At 41.4% G+C, this 26,399-nt stretch overlaps 1 protein-coding gene across 15 annotated transcripts in view; it reads right to left on the bottom strand.

Moving 5' to 3' along the window:
- The window catches only part of LOC115153192 (potassium voltage-gated channel subfamily KQT member 5), a 170,532-nt gene that overhangs the window by 31,942 nt on the left and 112,191 nt on the right, over positions 1-26,399 (bottom strand). For 8 of the 15 annotated variants that reach the window (XM_029698374.1, XM_029698375.1, XM_029698376.1 and 5 more), the window contains exon 2: positions 14,659-14,755. In XM_029698374.1, coding sequence (XP_029554234.1) covers positions 14,659-14,755 — 97 coding nt within the window. The remainder of the gene's footprint in view (positions 1-14,658; positions 14,756-26,399) is intronic. The other 7 variants (XM_029698382.1, XM_029698377.1, XM_029698378.1 and 4 more) reach the window with 1 other exon arrangement.

Raw genomic sequence — 26,399 nt, 5'->3', positions numbered from 1 at the left:
CTAAACAAAAGGAAACAACAACTTGTTTTAAATAGGCTGTCTAAATACACTTACAGGCACCGTAATTGCTTCGCGTGGGCATATAATATAAAAAAAATAAAATGACTATAGAGGGTTTTACGCACATCCAAACTTTTCACAGTAGCTGGACAAAGATCCAATATAAAGAGTGTGCTGTTGAACCAGCCTTCATTATAGTAGGCCTAGAGTAAGGGTAGTATACGGAGGGCTTGTTTAAAAGAAATTACAGTTTTTTCCAACTACTTACACACAAAATCTTTTCATGTAACACGATTTTTGAAACCTCTCACTCAAAGTGCAAAACTACACACCAAATATCCAAAACCATAAGCTATTTCTCAGCCTTTGACTCAGTTGTCAATTGCATAAAACACTTTTTTCAAAACACTACACACAATTCTCTACCTAAAACACAAAAATCTAACAGGAAGTGACTTGCTTTCCTTTTCCAAACACAACCAATCAAAATGCTACACTTATTCACCAGGTCACACACACACTCCTCACATGTGCAAACACTAATTGCTTAACTGATCACTAACCAATCACTGCTTTACTGTAGTATAGGCCTATAAATAGGTCAAAGGTCAGATTACCTGTTTTGAACAATGGATGCCAACAATGGACAGAGAGCAAGAGGAGTAGGAGGGAGAGGCAGGGGACAACAACGAGGACAAATTCAAAGACGAATAGTTGGAGGAGGAGTAGGAAGAAGAGGAAGAAGAGGACGAGGGCAAAGAAGAGAATGAAGGAGAGCCATCTCTGATGAGATTAGGGCAACACTTGTTGATCATGTTGATCACTCAACAGCCAGTGGAATCCCATGGCGCGATATTCAAATACCTTAGAAATGCTATTACTTCAATTTCTCAAACATATGACTATTTTACACCATTTTAAAGACAAGACTCTCGTTAATCTAACCACACTGTCCGATTTCAAAAAGGCTTTACAACGAAAGCAAAACATTAGATTATGTCAGCAGAGTACCCAGCCAGAAATAATCAGACACCCATTTTTCAAGCTAGCATATAATGTCACATAAACCCAAACCACAGCTAAATGCAGCACTAACCTTTGATGATCTTCATCAGATGACACTCCTAGGACATTATGTTATACAATACATGCATGTTTTGTTCAATCAAGTTCATATTTATATCAAAAACCAGCTTTTTACATTAGCATGTGACGTTCAGAACTAGCATACCCACCGCAAACTTCCGGTGAATTTACTAAATTACTCACGATAAACGTTCACAAAAAACATAACAATTATTTTAAGAATTATAGATACAGACCTCCTTTATGCAATCGCTATGTCCGATTTTAAAATAGCTTTTCGGCAAAAGCACATTTTGCAATATTCTGAGTAGATAGCTCGCCATCACGGGCTAGCTATTTTGACACCCACCAAGATTGGCACTCACCAAACTCAGATTTGCTATAAGAAAAATTGGATTACCTTTGCTGTTCTTCGTCAGAATGCACTCCCAGGACTTCTACTTCAATAACAAATGTTGGTTTGGTTCAAAATAATCCATAGTTATGTTCAAATATCCTCTGTTTTGTTCGTGCGTTCAAGACACTATCCGAAGGGTGACGAAGGGTGACGAGCCTGGCGCGTTTTGTGACAAAAGATTTCTAAATATTCCATTACCGTACTTCGAAGCATGTCAACCGCTGTTTAAAATCAATTTTTATGCGATTTTTCTCATAAAAAAGCGATAATATTCCGACCGGGAAACCCTGTTTTCGTTCAAAGACGAAAAAATAAAAACATGGAGTCGTCTCATCCTTCTAGACCTATCTGCTGCCTTTGATACTGAGTTGGGCATCTCCGGCGCGGCCCACGCTTGGATTGCGTCCTACCTGACAGGTCGCTCCTACCAGGTGGCGTGGCGAGAATCTGTCTCCGCACCACGTGCTCTCACCACTGGTGTCCCCCAGGGCTCTGTTCTAGGCCCTCTCCTATTCTCGCTATACACCAAGTCACTTGGCTCTGTCATATCCTCACATGGTCTCTCCTATCATTGCTATGCAGACGACACACAATTAATCTTCTCCTCTCCCCCTTCTGATAACCAGGTGGCAAATCGCATCTCTGCATGTCTGGCAGACATATCAGTGTGGATGACGGACCACCACCTCAAGCTGACGGAGCTGCTCTTCCTCCCGGGGAAGGACTGCCCGTTCCATGATCTCGCCATTACGGTTGACAACTCCCTTGTGTCCTCCTCCCAGAGTGCTAAGAACCTCGGCGTGATCCTGGACAACACCCTGTCGTTCTCCACTAACATCAAGGCGGTGACCCGATCCTGTAGGTTCATGCTCTACAACATTCGCAGAGTACGACCCTGCCTCACACAGGAAGCGGCGCAGGTCCTAATCCAGGCACTTGTCATCTCCCGTCTGGATTACTGCAACTCGCTGTTGGCTGGGCTCCCTGCCTGTGCCATTAAACCCCTACAACTCATCCAGCCCGTCTGGTGTTCAACCTTCCCAAGTTCTCTCACGTCACCCCGCTCCTCCGCTCTCTCCACTGGCTTCCAGTTGAAGCTCGCATCCGCTACAAGACCATGGTGCTTGCCTACGGAGCTGTGAGGGGAACGGCACCTCCGTACCTTCAGGCTCTGATCAGGCCCTACACCCAAACAAGGGCACTGCGTTCATCCACCTCTGGCCTGCTCGCCTCCCTACCTCTGAGGAAGCACAGTTCCCGCTCAGCCCAGTCAAAACTGTTCGCTGCTCTGGCACCCCAATGGTGGAACAAGCTCCCTCACGACGCCAGGACAGCGGAGTCAATCACCACCTTCCGGAGACACCTGAAACCCCACCTCTTTAAGGAATACCTGGGATAGGATAAAGTAATCCTTCTAACCCCCCCCCCCCTAAAAGATTTAGATGCACTATTGTAAAGTGGTTGTTCCACTGGATATCATAAGGTGAATGCACCAATTTGTAAGTCGCTCTGGATAAGAGCGTCTGCTAAATGACTTAAATGTAAATGTAAATGTCTCGTGTACGCGCCCCCAGTCTCATTGTTCTCTGATCGACCACTATCCAAATGCGCTACTGTTTTTCAGCAATGGGCTGCAAAGTCATCATTCAACGTTCTGCCGCCTTCTGAGAGCCTATGGGAGCCGTAGGAAGTGTCACGTTACAGCAGAGATCCTCAGTTTTCAATAAAGAGAGTGTAGAAGGCCAAGAAATGGTCAGAGAGGGCACTTCCTGTAAGGAATCTTCTCAGGTTTTTGCCTGCCATATGAGTTCTGTTATACTCACAGACACCATTCAAACAGTTTTAGAAACTTTAGGGTGTTTTCTATCCAAATCAAACAATTATGTGCATATTCTAGTTTCTGGGCAGTAGTAATAACCAGATTAAATCGGGTACATTTTTTATCCGGCCGTGCAAATACTGCCCCCTACCCTAGAGAGGCTAAGCCATCCATTTACTGCACTGCATTGAATGAATGAATGAGGTTGGTTATCATGCTGTACTACCTTTTTTGTACATTGTTTACAGTTCCTATGCTGAACACATACTGTGTTTGAATTCTGTACAGAGTGGAAAGGCAAAGGCATCATGGAGGACGAGGACGCTTGTTTACAGATGTACAAGAGACTGCAATTATAAATATGGTTTTGGCCAACAATGCAATTAGGATTGGAGAGATAAGAGAGCTTATCTTGAATAATGACACCATATTTAACAAAATCAATGCTGTAAGCTTGTTTGATGATCACCAACCCTATGCCCGCATGCTGCTTCTCCAGGCAATGGAGGATGCATGTGGGGACATAGAGGTTGCCTCTGTCCAAGGTTGGATTCGCCATGCTAGGAGATACTTCCCTCAATGTTTGGCAAGAGAAAATGTATCTTGTGATGTGGATGAAGTATTGTGGCCAGACCCAGCCCGGAGAAGAGATGAAGCTTAGCACTGGTGACTTCCCCCCCCTAACAATTCCTGGACTGCCCCCCCCCCCCCCCCCGGACCCCACACACACAATTGTGTTCTTTACTGTATTCTAAAGAATATACTTTTGGTTTACATATGTTTATGTTTTTGTTGTATGCTACTGTATACAACAGTAATGTTTGGCCTAATAAATATTTTCTGTTTCTACATTGCATTGGTGTTTACAGTGTACTTGTTACCCCTCTCAGCAGATTACTTTCACTGTAGAACATTGTATTGAAAAGTAGATGTAAGCCTATGAAAGACCAAAGAGCTTTAGATTTAGAACAAAAGTGTTTACATGGTATATCCAAATATGTACTATTATGAAAGCAGTGTTTGCCATTTGATGCAAATGCTTCATTCTGACATGTGTTTATGGCATTTTGAATGCAGTGTTACATTTTGAAGGAGATGTGAGGCATTTTGCATTTTGTGTGTGCAGTTTTGGGAATTGTTGTGCAGAGTTTTGATAAAAGGAGAGACAGTTTTGAAAATGTGTGTAAGCAGTTGGAGAAAACTGTAATTGTCCGACATTTTTTTGTTACTGCAAGTTATTGCTAGTTTGACCACCAGAGGGCATCTTTGAGAAGCATTTGATAGTATTTCGTATTGGCATTACCAGAGAATTTAAAGCCTTTTTTGTAATAACATAGTATATGGGATTGATTTTAAGAAATTTGGCTTAATTAATTTGAATTATATTATGGTGTTTCTATTCAGAGAAAAAAGAAAAAAGAAACCCTCAGGGTTTCGTTAGGACGGAATGGAAAATATGGCTCTGTACAACGTGATGGTCGGGAGTAGCCTACAAGATTGGAGGATTCTAAATGGTTTGCCTTCATTAGACAACTTTGTTCCAATATTTCTGTAAATCAGTGATATTTATTCCCATAGTAATTCGTTATGGCTCCATAACTAAATCAACATCTGCGTTTTGAAAGAGTATTTTTTTATCATTATTTTATTAACAAAATGTGTTTATTTGTTTTTAGGCTACTGTGCAGTCTACAATACATACTGTAGTAAACATGGGAAAGTGCCTAATTCCTTACATAAGGGAGATCCGGCCATGGCTGTACTACAGAATGCAGGGCATGCGGGAGACCGGTGTTGTTTCATAGTTGTGATGTCTTCACTACTATTCTACAAATGTAGAAAATAGTAAAAATAAAGAAAAATCCTGGAATGAGTAGGTGTGTCCAAACTTTTGACTGGTATTTGCTTCATTAATTTGCATAATATTATGGTGTTTCTATGCCATGAATAAGTAAACCCTCAGGGTTTCCGTTAGGATGGAATGGAAAATATGGCACTGTACAAAGTGACGGTTTGTACAAAGTTACATTCCTCCACAAATAAGTCCCCAATCAATACTTTCAATTGCCTAACGGCATCAGAACATCAAGATGAGATGTATTTAGAGTTTTGTTCCAGCAATACGGTGCATTAAAACTAAAATCAAATTTACCTAGCTACAGGATTGGAGGATTCTAAATTGTTTGCCTTCATTAGACAACTTTGTTCCAATATTTCTGTAAATCAGTGATATTTATGTGTTATTTCATAGTTGTGATGTCTTCACGATTATTCTTAATGTAGAAAATAGTAAAATCCTGGAATTTTTATTTATTTATTTTACCGTTATTTTACCAGGTAAGTTGAGAACACATTCTCATTTACAGCAACGACCTGGGGAATAGTTTCAGGGGAGAGGAGGGGGATGAATGAGCCAATTGTAAGCTGAGTAGGTGCGTCCAAACTTTTGACTGGTACTTGCTGGAACGGAAAATATGGAGCTGTACAACGTGATGGTCAGCAGTACAGTACTGGGCTATTTAGCTAAAGAATCCCCGCAGGGCACGAGGAAGGAGTAGTCTGTCCTTGAAAGATAAGACATTTGTTTTTAACTGACTTACCTAGTTATATAAAGGTTACACTAAGAGCATAACATTTCTGCACCCTCATTTTCTAATTCTTGTCTAACCAATACCCAAATGGAGATTAAGTGAAAATAAAAATCTCATTGATTTATCAAGACCAGTCCCCATGCTTTCCTCAGAGCAGCGCGAAACGGTGCTAAAATAGTTGTAGGCTTTTGCTTCTAACTTTAACATGCTCTTTAAATAAATAAGACCTACACCATTTTTAACAGGACATTACTCAACACTAGTGAGACTCATTTCGCCTACAGTATTTCGAAAATATTTTGTTCAATGACGTGATTCTCCGCCAACAATTACATTTCTAGGATTGGAGGACTCTAAATGGATATCTAAGGGGCATTTTCCATTAGAATCTGTGAGAATATCTGAATTACAAAGCAGCCTTTAGTTAAATCATGTTTCTAGTCTATTGCATAATTACAATGTATAATCATTGATGTCCCAGGAGCAGGTGTGGTAAACACTGTTGAAGTGTATAATTGTAATACATACATACATGCAGACACAGCATTATTCACAGAATGGAGTTTGATACACCTGGTATATGACAAAAAAACTTGCTCAATAGCGATTTTGTAAATTAACTTTATGACAAAAAATACACACAATCGTTTGTCTCTACATTAACTAACATATTCCTCTCAATTGTACATTTTTTGCTTGACTCGTTATGACGTTATAACTACTTACATTTACATTTTGTCAGCCATCTTTGCTGAAGAAAGTCACCAGGGAGCGGTGGCTCGTGTCAAATTTGTCATTGGAAACACTCGATATGATTGGTCATACAGTGAGGGAAAAAAGTATTTGATCCCCTGCTGATTTTGTACATTTGCCCACTGACAAAGAAATGATCAGTCTATACTTTTAATGGTAGGTTTATTTGAACAGTGAGAGACAGAATAACAACAAAAAAATCCAGAAAAAAAAACGCTAAAATGTTATAAAATCATTTGCATTTTAATGAGGGAAATAAGTATTTGACCCATCTGCAAAACATGACTTAGTACTTGGTGGCAAAATCCTTGTTGGCAATCAGAGGTCAGACGTTTCTTGTAGTTGGCCACCAGGTTTGCACACATCTCAGGAGGGATTTTGTCCCACTCCTCTTTGCAGATCTTCTCCAAGTCATTAACGTTTCGAGGCTGACGTTTGGCAACTCGAACCTTCAGCTCCCTCCACAGATTTTCTATGGGATTAAGGTCTGGAGACTGGCTAGGCCACTCCAGGACCTTAATGTGCTTCTTCTTGAGCCACTCCTTTGTTGCCTTGGCCGTGTGTTTTGGGTCATTGTCATGCTGGAATACCCATCCACGACCCATTTTCTATGCCCTGGCTGAGGGAAGGAGGTTCTCACCCAAGATTTGATGGTACATGGCCCCGTCCATCGTCCCTTTGATGCGGTAGAGTTGTCCTGTCCCCTTAGCAGAAAACACCCCCAAAGCATAATGTTTCCACCTCCATGTTTGACGGTGGGGAGGGTGTTCTTGGGGTCATAGGCAGCATTCCTCCTCCTCCAAACACGGCAAGTTGAGTTGATGCCAAAGAGCTCCATTTTGGTCTCATCTGACCACAACACTTTCACCCAGTTGTCCTCTGAATCATTCAGATGTTCATTGGCAAACTTCAGACGGGCATGTATATGTGTTTTCTTGAGCAGGGGGGCCTTGCGGGCGCTGCAGGATTTCAGTCCTTCACGGCGTAGTGTGTTACCAATTGTTTTCTTGGTGACTATGGTCCCAGCTGCCTTGAGATCATTGACAAGATCCTCCCGTGTAGTTCAGGCCCAGAAGCTAGGATATGCATATAATTGATAGATTTGGATTGAAAACTCAAAAGTTTCTAAAACTGTTAAAATAATGTCTGTGAGTATAACAGAACTGATATGGCAGGCGAAACCCCGAAGACAAACCATTCAGGGGAAAAAAAATTGTGGTCATAGAATTTTCCAATTGTTTTCTATGGGGTACCCTTTTTATAAGGAACTGGGTTGCAGTTCCTATGGCTTCCACTAGATGTCAGTCTTTAGAAATGGTCCCAATGTTTTTCTTTTGAGAAATGAAGAAGTAGGGCTGTTCATTGTAAGTGTCACTCCAGGTGGACTCTACTGTTTGATGCCCGTGAACTGGAGCGCGCTTCACGTTGTTTTTATACGGTATTAGAAACAGTTTATTCCGTCTAAAATTGTATTGATTATTTACGGTTTAGGGTACCTGAGGTTGAATTTGGAACATTATCTGAAATGTTTGGATCAAGTTTACAGGTAACTTATTAGATACTTTGTAGGCATGTTGGGTGAGTTGAAACCGGTGTATTTCTGAATCAAACGCGCCAAATAAATGGACATTTTTGGGACATAAAGAAGGACATTATCGAACAATAGGACCATTAGTGATGTTTCTGGGACATTTTGGAGTGCCAACAGAAGAAGATCTTCAAAGGTAAGGCATGAATTATATCTCTATTTCTGACTTTTGTGGCACACATGCCCAGTTGAAATATGATTTTCATGTGTTTGTATGCGGGGCGCTGTCCTCAGATAATTGCATGGTTCGCTTTCGCCGTAAAGCCTTTTTGAAATCTGACACAGCGGCTGGATTAACAAGAAGTTAAGCTTTATTTTGATGTATAACACATATTTTCAAGAATGTTAAATATTTGAATTTGGTATTTTTGAATTTCGCGCTCTGCAATTTCACCGGATGTTGGCCAGGTGGGATGTCCCACCTGCCCATAAGAAGTTAGTTAATTTGATTAATATTGTGGTGTTTCTATTCCAAGAAAATGAAAAACGAAACCTTCAGGGTTTCCATTAGGAAAATATGGCGGTGTACAATGTGACAGTTTCCACACCCTAATTGTAGGCTAACCAATACTCAAACGGAGATTCAGTGAAAATAAAAATCTCATTGATTTATCAAGACCAGTCCCAATGCTTGTCTCAGAGCAGTGCGGTCTTTACCTCTGAATGCTGTCTTTTCCCGCTTCCACTTGCCTCTTCCATTACTTTTTCCAGTAAGCAGCAATTTGTTTACCTTCATTAGCCTACTTTGTTTCAATATTTCTGTCATTCAGTGACCTTTATTCCCATAGTAATTCGTTATGGATCCATATTGAAAATGACATGTGCAAGAGACGGTGGTAATATTTTTCCTTTTAGAGACTATACATGGTGTCCAGGTCAGGATAACCAAAACATGTACTTATTAAAAGACTATCAGAAAGAATGTTGGTACTTGTTTATTTTGATCCAAAGCCATGAATTAGTGAGTCACTCAGCTTTATGTAGGTGCCGAGGCTATATGACTGCGCCATCAACTTGATTATTTAGCAGACATCACTTGCTTTTATTCAGTCAACACATACACTACTGTTCAAAAGTTTGGGGTTACTTAGATTGAAAGAAAAGCACATTTTTGTCCATTAAAATAACATAGAATTGGTCAGAAATACAGTGTAGACATTGTTAATGTTGTAAATGACTATTGTAGCTGTAAACGGCAGATTTTTTATGGAATATCTACATAGGCATGCAGAGGCCCATTATCAGCGGAGTCGCCTCTTCACTGTTGACATTGAGACTGCTGTGTTGCAGTTACTATTTAATGAAGCTGCAAGTTGAGGACTTGTGAGGCATCTGTTTCTCAAACTAGACACCAATGTACTTGTCCTCTTGCTCAGTTGTGCAGCGGGTCCTCCCACTCATCTTTATATTCTGGTTAGAGCTAGTTTGCGCTGTTCTGTGAAGGGAGTAGTACACAGAGTTGTACAAGATCTTCAGTTTCTTGGTAATTTCTCGCATGGAATAGCCTTCATTTCTCAGAACAAGAATAGACTGACAAGTTTCAGAAGAAAGGTCTTTGTTTCTGGCCATTTTGAGCCTGTAATCAAACCCACAAATGATGATGCTCCAGATACTCTACTAGTCTAAAGAAGGCCAGTTTTATTGCGTCTTTAAATCAGCACAACAGTTTTCAGCTGTGCTAACATAATTGCAAAATATTTTTCTAATGATCAATTAGCCTTTTAAAATGATAAACTTGGATTAGCTAACACAACGTGCCATTGGAACACAGGAGTGATGGTTGCTGATAATGGGCCTCTGTACGCCTATGTAGATATTCCATTAAAAGAATCTGCCATTTCCAGCTACAATAGTCATTTACAACATTAACAATGTCTACACTGTAGTTCGGATCAATTTGATGCTATTTTAATAGACAAAAAAATAATTGATTTTCTTTCAAAAACGAGGACATTTCTAAGTGACCCAAAACTTTTGAATGGTAGTGTATATCTTAAGAATATCACAGAATTTATTTGAAAATGTTCGTTATTTTTCATCATTTTCTCTTAGAATAAAAGTGTAACAGTTTCAGTAAGTAATACTGACGAGTAGAAACAAAAAAATATGTGTATTTTTCCAGGTGTTCGCGTGCAGGACAGAAGAATAGCAATTCTTACACTATTGTTCTAAATTCAATCACCTCTTTCATTCTCATCATTCAGTTCATTGAAATTCAATTTTGAAGTTGTACACAATTATCAGTTTCAATTTGGTCTATGTCGCTCATTCATTGTCATTTAGAGACACATTAGCACCTTGGGACCCAAAAGCATAATCAGTGCTCTAACTCCCCCTTGTGGTGGTCTGGAGCAATGAAGCAGTGACGCAGGGTACTCGTAGCCTAGTGGAGTGGAGACCAATATCTATCTTGTGTTATTAAGCTAGATAAAATTATGGTTATGGATGCGTATGGATACATTTTTGCACATTTGAATGTTGCAGTAATAGGACCTAGGCCTAATGTATACCGTAAGAGCAAGAGATAATATTATTTTGATAGCAGGCCTGATCCCAATGGAGAAAAAGAGTACTGCTCATTTTCAAGGAATCACGAGGCTCATTTGAATTTCCTGATGCAACAGGAAAATGATCTGCGACAAAAGAATGATCTAGTTAAGATCCGACATCTGTAGCATCACTGATTGCTAACTTAATAAGGTATAGCTGCAGTAGATTAAATGGAATGTCCATAATTGTTCAGTTATAATGTGTGGTCCTGCGAAATAACAAGAAAGCAAAAAGGAAGATTAGTATGTAGTCATGAGTCTGCATTGTTTCACTGCAACACACACATGTACAGTTCACACACACATGCACACACTTTGCTCAGCATGTGCTTTGTTGGTTCTTATGGGATGCAGTTAGAGGCAGACAAAGTAATTCATATGACTGCAATCCATCAGTGCCAAACGTAGCCTAGAGTAGGGATGCTCTAATTGCTGTGTATGATAAAACATAATACGGATCTACACACGCACTCAGCACACACGTCAGCTACCCTTGAATTTCTGAAAATGCACATATTTAAATATATGCACAGCAAATTGATCAGAGTAACCTAGTGTTGCTTTTTCAGTGTAACATTTTTTGTGTTGATTCAGGTGTGAAATTAACACTCATTGGTGTAAAAGAACCCCAGTGTTTGTGTTAATAACCAGTTAAACCAAAACCACACACATCATGATCATATTTCCCAGCATGTTCTATTGCAGGTAGATTTTTAGAATAGTTTGTTTAAACGTCTGTGTTTTTGCATGTACATTGATCAATGGATTAATTCATCTTATGCTACTCAAATATAAACAACATATATGTTTCTAAACTAAGCCAATCTGTTAGTTTAACTTGTTTCACCCGTTACTGAAACAGTTGTTTCAGTTTAGACAGTGGTGGATAAAGTACCCAATTGTCGTACTTGAGTAAAAGTTATGCTACGTTAATAGAAAATGACTTAAGTAAAAGTCACCCAGTAAAATACTACTTGAGTAAATGTCTAAAAGTATTTGTTTTAAATATACTTATGTATGAAAAGTATAAGTAATTGCAAAAATATACATGTGTCAAAAGAAAAATAATAAATCATTACAAATTGCTTATATTAAGCGAACCTGATGGCACTTTTATTTGAGGATAGCCAGGGGAACACTCCAACACAAAATTTACTAACGAAGCATTTGTGTTCAGTGAGTCCTCCAGATCAGAGGCAGTAGGGATGACCAGGGATGTTCTCTTGATAAGTGTGCTAATTTGACCATTTTCCTGTCCTGCTAAGCATTCCAAATGTAATGAGTATTTTTGGGTGTCAGGAAAAATGTATGGAGTAAAAAGTACATTATTTTCTTTAGGAATGTAGTGAAGTAATATGCAATTTTAACTTAAGTACTTTACACCACTGAGTTTAGATGCTTTAGGTATTCTCATATCTTAGTCTTCTCACCCCTGGCAGTCATTCTAAATGCAGGTTGTGGATGAATGAACATTCTAAATGTTGGATATTCCCACTCTGGCTGGATTCCAATAGGAATTACACATAACTTTGCAAGCCAGCATAATGTGACTTGCAGGCCTGATGTGGCCCGTAAACCATAAGTTTCAGGTCAATATATTAGGGTAAAATGAGGCCCTCAAAATAAAGCATTATGAAATACATGTTCTCTTAAATAATTTGATTTTAATGATAACATATTCACTTATTCATCACTTGGTGAAAGCTACAGGACTGAAAATAAATGAAAGCAACAACCATGTCTCTGTCACTAACAAATACAGTCATGGGTGGTAAAAATTCCCTCCAATGGCAAGGCATACTGGGAAATATGCAAATAAGGCTTTACAACAAGCAGGGTGTTAATTTAACACTGAAAGGTGTGGACCAGTATAGACACTGGAACATTTGACACTGAAATTTGCTGTGTATATATGTATATGTCCAAGCGTCCTGTCCAGGGGGTGTACTTCTACATCAAGCTGACACACGCTGAAACAGGAGATCCTGCCCCTATGGGCCATTTTGGCTAGGACAAGGCTTACTTACAGTTGAAGTCGTAAGTTTAGCCTTAGCCAAATACATTTAAAAACTCAGTTTCACAATTCCTGACATTTAATCCTAGTAATAATTCCATGTTTTAGGTCAGTTAGGATCACCACTTTATTTTAAGAATGTGAAATGTCAGAATAATAGTAGAGAGAATGATTTATTTCAGCTTTTATTTCTTTCATCACATTCCCAGTGGGTCACATACACTCAATTAGTATTTGGTAGCATTGACTTTAAATAGTTTAACTCGGGTCAAACTTTTCAGGTAGCCTTCCACAAGCTTCCCACAATAAGTTGGGTGAATTTTGGCCCATTCCTCCTGACAGAGCTGGTGTAACTGAGTCAGGTTTGTAGGCCTCCTTGCTCGCGCAAGCTTTTTCAGTTCTGCCCACAAATATTCTATAGGATTGAGGTCAGAGCTTTGTGATGGCCACTCCAATACCTTGACGTTGTTGTCCTTAAGCCATTTTGCCACAACTTTGGAAGTATGCTTGGGGTCATTGTCCATTTGGAAGACCCATTTGCGACCAAGCTTTAACTTCCTGACGGATGTCTTGAGATTTTGCTTAAATATATCCACATAATTTTCCTTCCTCATGAAGCCATCTACTTTGTGAAGTGAACCAGTCCCTCCTGCAGCAAAGCACCCCAACAACATGATGCTGGGATGGTGTTCTTCAGCATGCAAGCCTCCCCCTTTCTCCTCCAAACATAACGATGGTCATTTTGGCCAAACAGTTCTATTTTTCTTTCATCAGACCAGAGGTCATTTCTCCAAAAAGTACGATCTTTATCCCTATGTGCAGTTGCAACCGTACTCTGGCTTTTTTATGGCAGTTTTGGAGCAGTGGCTTCTTCCTTGCTGAGCGGCCTTCCAGGTTATGTCGATATAGGACTCGTTTTTACTGTGGATATAGATACTTTTGTACCTGTTTCCTCCAGCATCTTCACAAGGTCCTTTGCTGTTGTTCTGGGATTGATTTTCACTTTTAGCACCAAAGTACGTTCAGCTCTAGGAGACAGAACTCGTCTCCTTCCTGAGCGGTATGACAGCTGCGTGGTCCCAATGTGTTTATAGTTGCGTACTATTGTTTGTACAGATGAACGTGGTACCTTCAGGTGTTTGGAAATTGCTCCCAAGGAAGAACCAGACTTGTGGAGGTCTACAATTTATTTTCTGAGGTCTTGGTTGATTTCTTTTGATTTTCCCATGATGTCAAGCAGAGGCACTGAGTTTGAAGGTAGACCTTGGAATACATCCACAGGTACACCTCCTATTGACTCAAATGATGTCAATTAGCCTATCAGAAGCTTCTAACGCCATGACATCATTTTCTGGAATTTTCCAAGCTGTTTAAAGGCACAGTCAATTTAATGTATGTAAACTTCTGACCCCCTGGAATTGTGATAGATTATTTCACCTATAATTCACTATCTGTAAACAATTGTTGGAAAAATTACTTGTGTCATGCACAAAGTAGATGCCCTAACCGACTTGCCAAAACTATAGTTTGTTAACAATACATTTGTGGAGTGGTTGAAAAACGAGTTTTAATGACTCCAACCTAAGTGTATGTAAACTTCCGACTTCAACTGTACTTCTTACTTATACGTCCAGCAGCCTTGAGGGAAAATGTAGTGGCATAAGACATAAGGACATAAGGCACTCATGCTGCTTGGGAACTCTGCTGGACTCTGACATTGATTCAATAAGTGTTGTATTGAAAACAGAGTTCCGCATAGAATAGTGTTTATTATCCTACAGTCCATCTAATCCTCTGAGCGACAGAGAGACATCCACATGCACACACAAGGACAATAAGGCAAGTGGTGGTATATTCTTACACTCACCAGGATGAGCAGGCAGTGGTTGGACAGGTCTTGATGGGCAGGGATTGTGGAGAACACTGACAGGACCAGACAGCCAAACACCAAGATGAACCTGGGTGAGAGAAAAACACACAAACCCTACATTAGATAATAAATATATCACCAACAGATAATACACACAAATACGTACAGTTGAAGTCGGACGTTTACATACACCTTAGCCAAATACATTTAAACTCAGTTTTTCACAATTCCTGACATTTAATCCTAGTAACAATTCCCTGTCTTAGGTCAGTTAGGATCACCACTTTATTTTAAGAATGTGAAATGTCAGAATAATAGTAGAGAGAATGATTTATTTCAGCTTTTATTTCTTTCATTACATTCCCAGTGGGTTAGAAGGTTACATACACTCAATTAGTATTTGGTAGCATTGCCTTTAAATTGTATAACTTGGGTCAAACGTTTTGGGTAGCCTTCCACAAGCTTCCCACAATAAGTTGGGTAAATTTTGGCCCATTCCTCCTGACAGAGCTGGTGTAACTGAGTCAGGTTTGTAGGCCTCTTTGCTCACACACGCTTTTTCAGTTCTGCCCACAAATTTTTATAGGATTGAGGTCAGGGCTTTGTGATGGCCACTCCAATACCTTGACTTTGTTGTCCTTAAGCCATTTTGCCACAACTTTGGAAGTATGCTTGGGGTCATTGTCCACTTGGAAGACCCATTTCCGACCAAGCTATAAGTTCCTGACTGATGTCTTGAGATGTTGCTTAAATATGTCCACATCATTTTCCTTCCTCATGAAGTCATCTATTTTGTGAAGTGCACCAGTCCCTCATGCAGCAAAGCACCCCCACAACATGATGCTGCCACCCTCGTGCTTCACGGTTGGGATGGGCTTCTTCGGCTTGCAAGCCTCCCCCTTTTTCCTCCTAACCTAACGATGGTCATTATGGTCAAACAGTTCTATTTTTGTTTCATCAGACCAGAGGACATTTCTCCAAAAAGTACAATCTTTGTCCCTATGTGCAATTGCAAACCGAAGTCTGGCTTTTTTTATGGAGGTTTTGCAGCAGTGGCTTCTTCCTTGTTGAGCGGCCTTTCAGGTTATGTGGATATAGGACTCATTTTCCTGTGGATACAGATACTTTCAACCCGTTTCCTCCAGCATCTTCACAAGGTCCTTTGCAGTTGTTCTGGGATTGATTTGCACTTTTCGCACCAAAGTACGTTCATCTCTAGGAGACAGAACTCACGTCCTTCCTGAGCGGTATGACGGCTGCGTGGTCCCATGGTGTTTATACTCGCATACTATTGTTTGTACAGATGAACGTGGTACCTTCAGGCGTTTGGAAATTGCTCCCAAGAATGAACCAGACTTGTGGAGGTCTACAATTTATTTTCTGAGGTCTTGGCTGATTTCTTTTGATTTCCTCATGATCTCAAGCAAAGAGGCACTGAGTTTGAAGGTTGGCCTTGAAATACATCCACAGGTACACCTCCAATTGACTCAAATTATGTCAATTAGCCTATCAGAAACTTCTAAAGCCATGACATCATTTTCTGGAATTTTCCAAGCTGTTTAAAGGCACAGTCAACTTACTGTATGTAAACTTCTGACCCACTGGAATTGTGATACATTGAATTATAGGTATAAATAATCTGTCTGTAAACAATTGTTGGAAAAATTACTTGTGTCATGCACAAAACTATAGTTTGTTAACAAGAAATTTGTGGAGTGGTTGAAAAACGAGTTTTAATGACTCCAACCTAAGTGTATGTAAACTTCCGACTTCAACTATATGTAGTACACACATATGTACTGTATATATCAAGGTCAGGTCACGCTGTCAGAAAAAACAACCGTATTTATTACTGTAATGAGGATGAAACTGCAGACACAGAAAACTATCCCTGTGTTCACTGTTTCCTTAAACCCATGCCTTGCACTATTAGGGGATCATCAACTAGATTCATTCGCAGGGCAATTTTTTCTGGAGCAGATGGTCGGGGGGCCGGAACATAATTACAAATAATTTGTAGACTGCAAATTAACCTCAAGAAGCCCAAACAGATATAATGTTTGACTAAAACATAATCATTTCAAACCTTGCTTACATTTGTATACGATCACGTGTCTCTCTCTATTATGGGTAGGTATACTTGGGAACAGATTTCTTAAATTAAAATAACTTTATCTGATTTACTGGTGTTTTTACAGTCTTTTATGTCCAACAATGAAACAATTAAAAGACAATTTTTTCTTTGGCTCAGAAAACTGAGGTGGCCAAATAAAACCACCCACGGGCCAAATTCGGCCCACAGGCCGCTAAAGTAATGAGTTGAACAACAGTGGGGACAGAAACAGATACAGAGACGGAGCTGTAGAAAGCAGCTGAATCTTACAGAGTGGGAGGAAACTGCTGGCCAATTCCAGATGTAGGATCTTAATTTGATCACTCTTTTGTTGCTGAGAATTTTCCTTACAAAGATGAGCTCCGTGATTTACATAAGTTCACTGAAAACCCATACTAACACACAGTTATATTAACAACAGTATTGCACTTTTCATGTAGACTACTTTAGCCCAGCTAATAGCCTAACTGCTGACATAGCAGCATTATGGACTAAATGTTCAAATCCTGTTGCTGCAGGATTATTTTGCTGTGACAATATAGGTGAAATTAAGATCCTACACCTGTAGATGTTTATCCAGCTGAACTAGCAGTTGACATAGCATGAAAGTGTGAGATGATTAATCTGTGTCAAAAATGTTTTTCCTCTATCTTCATCTCCTGCTCATCTCCATCTTTATTGCTGTCTTTTCACCCCTCTTTCTCTCTAAGTAAATCCACTCTGTGGCTGGTACGGGATTTTTCATTTGCAGTAAAAAGGTAATTTTTCATCTTGTCAAGAGTGAACAAGATGCATGTTGTTATTCTCTTTGTCTGATGACTTGCTCGTCTCACCCTCTGCTGTGTGCGTGTGTGTGTGTGTCTCACTCTGTATTCTTAAATCTTATCTAATCTCCACATAGCTCTGGGACTTAACGTATTAGTTAGTGTGTCTGTGTCTCTGTGCGTGTGTGTGTGTGCGTGTGTGCCTGTATGTGTGTCTGACTGTTTTTGTCTGTGCGGTATGACGGTAAAACAGACAGCAGGGATACTACTGGAGGATGATGCTAATAAGTGGCTTGGCGAGAAATGCACTATGTATTTACCTTTGTGTTGCGTCTCTCACCCCTCATCCCCTCATCCCCCTTCCCTCTCTCCCCTCTCCTGGAGCTGAACTCCCCCTTCCCTCTCTCCCCTCTCTTAGTCCTCCCTCTCCCCTCTCCTGGAGCTGAACTCCCCCTTCCCTCTCTCCCCTCGCTTAGTCCTCCCTCTCCCCTCTCCTGGAGCTGAACTCCCCCTTCCCTCTCTCCCCTCGCTTAGTCCTCCCTCTCCCCTCTCCTGGAGCTGAACTCCCCCTTCCCTCTCTCCCCTCGCTTAGTCCTCCCTCTCCCCTCTCCTGGAGCTGAACTCCCCCTTCCCTCTCTCCCCTCGCTTAGTCCTCCCTCTCCCCTCTTCTGGAGCTGAACTCCCCCTTCCCTCTCTCCCCTCGCTTAGTCCTCCCTCTCCCCTCTCCTGGAGCTGAACTCCCCCTTCCCTCTCTCCCCTCGCTTAGTCCTCCCTCTCCCCTCTCCTGGAGCTGAACTCCCCCTTCCCTCTCTCCCCTCGCTTAGTCCTCCCTCTCCCCTCTTCTGGAGCTGAACTCCCCCTTCCCTCTCTCCCCTCGCTTAGTCCTCCCTCTCCCCTCTCCTGGAGCTGAACTCCCCCTTCCCTCTCTCCCCTCGCTTAGTCCTCCCTCTCCCCTCTCCTGGAGCTGAACTCCCCCTTCCCTCTCTCCCCTCGCTTAGTCCTCCCTCTCCCTCCTGGAGCTGAACTCCCCCTTCCCTCTCTCCCCTCGCTTAGTCCTCCCTCTCCCCTCTCCTGGAGCTGAACTCCCCCTTCCCTCTCTCCCCTCGCTTAGTCCTCCCTCTCCTGGAGCTGAACTCCCCCCTTCCTCTTAGATGGTGATTCAGAACATCCGTTATTTTCCATGGGATTAATGTGAAATATTAGAGTGAGTAAAGGGCTGTCGGCGGTCCACTCCAGGCTGAGTTATACCTGGAGGGGGAGGTGAGTTAGGGCATGGTTTGGACCTAACGGCCCAGGAACATCTGGTTTTGATAGAGTAGCAGACACTAATAGGCCTTTACTGTCAGACAGGCCATGCATGGACACCAGATCCGCTCCCAGCTGCTGCTGCTCAGAGAGAGTGTGTGTGTGTGTGTGTGTGAAGAACGTTTCAAACTTTTTATAGGCTTGATCTTATATAATAATACAGACAAATTATACATTTCACAGGATCAATCGAACATAATATGGAATCAACAATGGGTTGTCATTTGTCAGCACCATCGGGGCAGAACCCTTCTCTATTTGAAATAACAATGTGTGTCTTGACCTGGGGAGGGACTTTGTGTGTCTTGACCTGGGGAGGGACTTTGTGTGTCATGACCTGTGCAGGCGCCACTACCACAACCCACACGTCATTACACTTCGATAACTTGACAGTATGACACCTCTGTGACTAATGACTTCATCGATGACTGGACCAATCCATCACTCAGTCCCTGGACAAAGCCATAAATAAACAACCAATCCAAGGTGGATAAATCAATGCCATGATTGGACAGTAACAGGCTTTTGGATTACGTGTATTGGATGGCTTATGTAACTTGTTGTGTCTAACCTGCTTGTGGCTGATATGGTGTATGTAAATTGTATATCCCTGCAACTGTCAGAGACACAAAACAAAACAGAGCGACAGAGACAGACACACAGAGAGAGAGAGACAGAGAAACAGAGGCAGACAGACAGAAACAGACACAAAGAGACAGGCAGACAGACAGACAGAGCCAGAGATGGAGAGGTGAAGTGCCTCACTCTCTCCTCTGGTAATGATGAGTGCATGGAAGAGCAGAGACAAAACCATATACAGCCAAAACACCCCACAACCTAATGCCCTCTTAATGAAATGGAACAGCCAAAGTGAGAGTGTAAGCGCCCTAGGAGTGTGTTCTGTTGGAGTGCCACTCTGTTTCCCTGACATAGGGAGATGTGGCTGGGGAGAGGGCTTTTGGTCAGGGTGAAAGTGGAGAAGGCAAATAGTGCAGTTTCTAGCTAACCATGCCTTGTAGGTCCATTTAATATCCTTTTTATCGTTAGTAATTATTCCGCCCCAAATAGTCCACAAGCAACATTATAGAATGGACTGACACACACACAAAACACATTTTACCATCCTGTTTCATCTGGGCCGTGAATCTCCCTTAAGCGGACTCATCCAACTGGGCGAAGATTTAGAGTCCAGGAGCAGAAATACAGCTGTGTGTGTGTGTGTGTGTGTGTGTGCGCTTGCGTGCGTGCGTGTGAATGAAAGAGAATGTGTGTATAATGTAAATGGTATATGTGGTTTAATATCCTGTGTGTGTGTGTGTGTGTGTGTTGTGTGTATGTGTGTGTGTGTGTGTGTGTGTGTGTGTGTGTGTGTGTGTGTGTGTGTGTGTGTGTGTGTGTGTGTGACGGTTCAGCTACGTGAGAGGTCAGTGTTTTCCACACCATACTGCCTGGTATCATTATCTATTTCCTCCTTTCTTTCTATGCCAGCCATGCATTCCCCTTCAATCAGAGAGAAAGTGGGAGGGAGGGAGGGAGAATAAGGCAAGTGCTAAAAATACAAACGAAAGAGAGAAAACTAAAAGGAGACGGAGGACAAGAGAGTGTGAAATTGCAACACTAAGACCTTATTGTAATTTCAACTGTAAAACACTAGAATGCACAGTAAAATACCGAAAATGTGTTTACAGCATTAATGCTGTAGATTGCCCCGCATTATGGGCAAAATTCAGAAAGATATTGTTATTAACTATAATTCGAAGCCTCCTGTAAAAATTACTCTAACATACTGTATTTCTTTACAGTAATAGCTTATGCCTACTGTAGAATAAAATGGTCAGTTTCAGGCACCAACCGCATGCTGTCAGGTGAGACACATGAAGCTCAGACTATTTTAGTAAATATCTTCTTGAAGCTGCTGTGAAGTGGAATAATATTTTCAGCAGCTGCTGGGTAGGTACCTTGGCCTGTTTATAAGTATCTTTATTGAGTTACTGCATGTTTTCTTTGCTAAACTAGCTAGCTATTGAGGTCAAGTTGACACCAGCCATTTCAGCTGCTCTAAATTGCTCGTAAATATATTGCTGTGCGTCCTAGAAAAACATCACCCCAGATAATAATTGACAGACAAGTTTCACCATTACTACAGAGAAATGGCTTGTTTGTAGCAGTTCAAAAGATATTACCAATATATTACCGGTGCAGCGATTCTTAATGGGGATTGACGGGCTGCATTACATATACCGGTAAACCACGTTGTGGGCCGTACTAGTGAGCCACTAAAGCTGATGAGAATGACCAGTGCACCAGTGTTGTATCGAGCTGCCTGCCAACCTAAGGTGCATCTATCACAGTGTCGCCGGCGGTAGCTAGTAACGTGGCCAATTCTTTTTCCCCTCCGATGATTATATTTCAAGTAGGGTGGCAGCCTACACAAGAAATAACTCACATCGGTAGCCATCTAGATGTCACCGTGATATAGTCTACTAGCCAATGGGGAGAGCATGAACTGCAACAACACTGGGACACAGTGTCCTCCTCAACCCCGTGGGATTTGATTCACTCGGCTCTTAGCCGCGCGACATATGGCATCGTTTTGCAGGCCAAGAGTGTCCGAATACCCTCTCCCCACTAACCATTTGTTTAATTTAAACAAAACTGTTCAATATAATGCTACAGTATTGGTAAACCTGTTCACTTTACTAGTAGTATGCAAACATTTGGCGGCACAGAAAGAAAGGAAAAGGTTGTAAGTCCTGTAAAATAATCTGTGCTATTATATTATATATATATAAAAAAATAAAAAAACTTGCAGACAATCGGTCCTCCGTGGGATTGAGTTTGACACCCCTGGGCTATAGGCTACAAAGTGCATGCTTGGAAAAGCGCAGAGCAAAGTTACATTTCTAAGATAGTTTTATTTACACCATCCCAGCAGCTATGGTTGCATTACACACCGCAATGGATATTCCAACCCTAAGCCCCGTCCTGCTCTGCTCTTGCTGAAGAAGAAAAAAAATGGTGTGCTGCCTAACCAGAGGCTGTGCTGTGTAGGCCTACGGTGGCAGTTCAGGAGGCGAGTCAAAGGCTTCTTCCAAATGAGTTTTTTGATTAGGCCTAGTCCCAAAAAATCTTATGCGCGGACTAGCCTATGTTCTGTTCAGTTTGAGAAGGAGTGCACGGAGATGAGAAGGAGGACCGGAGGTCAACTTTGATAGCTTGCTACTACTATAATTTATTTTATAAAAATAAAAAAAACATTTACCCATGATGTATTTATTAGAGTTATTGACCTCACAATTAACCAGATTCGAGTAACTTACATTGTGGTGCTGAAACTGGAAGCAGCATCTGTGGCGTAATCAATCGAAAATGGACAGCTCATTGTGCTGAAAGTAGGCAAATTAAAATTAATTTCAAACGTCTTCATTTTAATTAGACTTTACTTAGAACGATATGGCTTTGTGTTGGATCCTATTTCTTTCAATTTAAGAAATAAAAGGTAGGCCTATCTGTTTGGCAGACAAAATTAAGCTATAGGCTGCTATATCCATAGATTTCTCAGTCAATTCCTCCACTCACTCTTTAAATAGCCTACCTCCGTGTCAGTGAAGGGCTCTTAAGTTAAAACCAAGACTTGAATTGTGGTGTGCCACAGGTGTAACAGTGTAGGTTCCGTCCCTCTCTTCGCCCCAACCCGGGCTCGAACCAGGGACCCTTGCACACATCAACCTACACTGTTACACAGGCACAGGCCTACCCCTTGTTAGCTTAAGATCCTATTATATGAAGTGATCTATAACAGTGCTTTGGTCCGCAGTGCTTTATGATAGAAACAAGCTCTAAAATACCAGGGAAGACATGACTCCGATGCATATGGGGCTATCATTGTTAAGTTTCTTCGACATTCAGAGGCTGAGCTACAATCTTCTATAGCCGAGGAGACAAAAAATGGAATTTGCTTGGGAAGTAATCTAATTCTGTCACTATCAATTGATGAAGCTATTCACTGTCTGTACAATAGAAGAAGTTTAAACCCAGACAGCTTAAAGGGAAACACTTGTGACCTTCTCATTGGGTTAAGCCACGGAAGAAGAGTAGCCAGCAGTTAAAACTGACATTTTTCTGCATCGGTATGCCAACTCTGTCTGGGGTGTAAAGGTAGGCCTAACTTTTCTAAGTACCATGCTCAGATTCCTAATGATGTCTCAGATGTAATTATTTGCAAAAAGGGAAAATGTAATTGCAAACGAGACACAATGATTTGGAATTGGAAAAATATGATAGATGAGCACATTGGCCTATTTCTCTTTCCATTCTTAGCCTGTCATTTAGGTAATTTGTGTGGTATTAAAAAAGATTGTGCTAATATGTAAAACACAAATTTTGCTTCACAGCAGAGATGCTGTAATATATTACACAATACTATTTTCCTCACTGTAAAACAGATACACTGAGTGTACAAAACATTAGGAATACCTTCCTAATATTGAGTTGCACCCCCGTTTGCCAACAGAACAGCATTAATTCATCGGGGTAAGGACTATAAGGTGTCAAAAGCGTTCCACAGGGATGCTGGCCCTTGTTGACTCCAATGCTTCCCATAGCTGTGTCAAGTTGGCTGGATGTCCTTTTGGTGGTGAACCATTCTTGATACAAATGGGAAACTGTTGAGTGTGAACCACCCAGCAGCCTTGCAGTTCTTGACACAAACCCTTGCGCCTGGCACCTACAACCATACCACGTTCATAGGCACTTAAATCTTTTGTCTTGCCCATTCACCCTCTGTATGGCACACATACAGTGGCTTGCGAAAGTATTCACCCTCTTGGCATTTTTCCTATTTTGTTGTCTTACAACCTGGAATTAAAATAGATTTTTGGGGGGTTGTATCATCTGATTTACACCACACTTTGAAGATGCAAAATATATTTTTTGTGAAACAAACAAGAAATAAGACAAACAAAAACAGAGTGTGCATAACTACAGTGAGGGAAAACAGTATTTGATCCCCTGCTGATTTTGTACGTTTGGCCACTGACAAAGAAATGATCAGTCTATAATTTTAATGGTAGGTTTATTTGAACAGTGAGAGACAGAATAACAATAAAAAAATCCAGAAAAACGCATGTAAAAAATGTTATAAAATGATTTGCATTTTTATGAGGGAAATAAGTATTTGACCCCTCTGCAAAAAATGACTTAGTACTTGGTGTCAAAACCCTTGTTGGCAATCACAGAGGTCAGACGTTTCTTGTAGTTGGCCACCAGGTTTGCACACATCTCAGGAGGGATTTTGTCCCACTCCTCTTTGCAGATCTTCTTCAAGTCATTAAAGTTTCGAGGCTGACGTTTGGCAACTCGAACCTTCAGCTCCCTCCACAGATTTTCTATGGGATTAAGGTCTGGAGACTGGCTAGGCCACTCCAGGACCTTAATGTGCTTCTTCTTGAGCCACTTTGTTGCTATGGCCGTGTGTTTTGGGACATTGTCATGCTGGAATACTCATCCACGACCCATTTGCTATGCCCTGGCTGAGGGAAGGAGGTTCTCACCCAAGATTTGACGGTACATGGCCCCGTCAATCGTCCCCTTAGCAGAAAAACACTCCCAAAGCATAATGTTTCCACCTCTATGTTTGATGGTGGGGATGGTGTTCTTGGGGTCATAGGCAGCATTCCTCCTCCTCCAAACACGGCGAGTTGAGTTGATGCCAAAGAGCTCCATTTTGGTCTCATCTGACCACAACACTTTCACCCAGTTGTCCTCTGAATCATTCAGCTGTTCATTGGCAAACTTCAGACGGGCATGTATATGTGCTTTCTTGAGCAGGGCGCTGCAGGATTTCAGTCCTTCACGGCGTAATGTGTTACCAATTGTTTTCTTGGTGACTATGGTCCCAGCTGCCTTGAGATCATTGACAAGATCCTCCCGTGTAGTTCTGGGCTGATTCCTCACCGTTCTCATGATCATTGCAACTCCACAAGGTGAGATCTTGCATGGAGCCCCCAGGCCGAGGGAGATTGACAGTTCTTTTGTGTTTCTCCCATTTGCAAATAATCACACCAACTGTTGTCACCTTCTCACCAAGCTGCTTGGCGATGGTCTTGTAGCCCATTCCAGCCTTGTGTAGGTCTACAATCTTGTCCCTGACATCCTTGGAGAGCTCTTTGGTCATGGCTATAGTGGAGAGTTTGGAATCTGATTGATTGATTGCTTCTGTGGACAGGTGTCTTTTATACATGTAACAAACTGAGATTAGGAGCAATCCCTTTAAGAGTGTGCTCCTAATCTCAGCTCGTTTCCTGTATAAAAGACACCTGGGAGCCAGAAATCTTTCTGATTGAGAGGGGGTCAAATACTTATTTCCCTCATTAAAATGCAAATCATTTTATAACATTTTTGACATGCGGTTTTCTGGATTTTGTTTTTGTTATTCTGTCTCTCACTGTTCAAATAAACCTACCATTAAATTATAGACTGATCATTTCTTTGTCAGTGGGCAAACGTACAAAATCAGCAGGGGATCAAATACTTTTTCCCTCACTGTATTCACCCCCCAAAGTCAATACTTTGTAGAGCCACCTTTTGCAGCAATTACAGCTGCAAGTCTTTTGGGGTATGTCTCTATAAGCTTGGCACATCTAGCCATTGGGATTTTTGCCCATTCTTCAAGGCAAAACTAAAAAACCTATTCTCCCTCAGGAGACTGAAAAGATTTGGCACGGGTCCTCAGATCCTCAAACGGTTCTACAGCTCCACCATCGAGAGTATCCTAACTGGTTGCATCACTGTCTGGTGTGGCAACTACTCAGTCTCTGACTGCAAGGCACTACAGAGGGTAGTGTGTACGGCACAGTACATCACTGGGGCTGAGCTTCCTGCCATCCAGGACCTCTATACCAGGCGGTGTCAGACTCACTATCCAATACAGACTGATGATAATTATGTTCGAGCCGACACATGTGAACATGTGGAGTGAAATTAGAAAGGCTTCTTAGGGTAACGGTGCAGATATATATGATATTTATAACATTCTGCTATAAATACACTCTTTCTATCCCTAAAAAGTAGACCAGCATGAGAGACGATACAACAGCATAACCTTGCAGTATGGAGCACCCTGTGCAATGTGTGTGTGCGTGTGCGTGTATGTGATTGCTTTCCTATTTTTTCCCACTGATGTAAGAGACAAATGAAAGCTGGCCCTGAGTTTGTTTGGGTCTGGGGATAGAGAGGGAAGGAGAGAGAGACGAGAAGAGTAAAGAAGGGAGAAGAGATATGAGAAAGTGAGAGGCACAGACTTACTGTCTCCTTGCCAAGAGTCTATTAGTTCATCCCTGTGTTTATCAAGTGAAGTGTAGTAACTTACCTGCTGATGGCAGCGATCAAGCACACGGTTTTATTTCTAAGCAACTACTTCACAAAACACACCAGGGCCAAAGCCACTGGACTGAACAGACAAACATTCTCCAAATGAAAAACCACAACCCCTCAGCGTTCCAAATTTTCTCCAAATGTTGTACATTCATAAACTTCATATTCACAGTGAC

Source organism: Salmo trutta, chromosome 18 (genome assembly GCF_901001165.1).
Source record: "Salmo trutta chromosome 18, fSalTru1.1, whole genome shotgun sequence".
NCBI classification, from domain to species: Eukaryota; Metazoa; Chordata; class Actinopteri; order Salmoniformes; family Salmonidae; genus Salmo; species Salmo trutta.
This window is presented reverse-complemented; position numbering and strand designations above follow the sequence as displayed.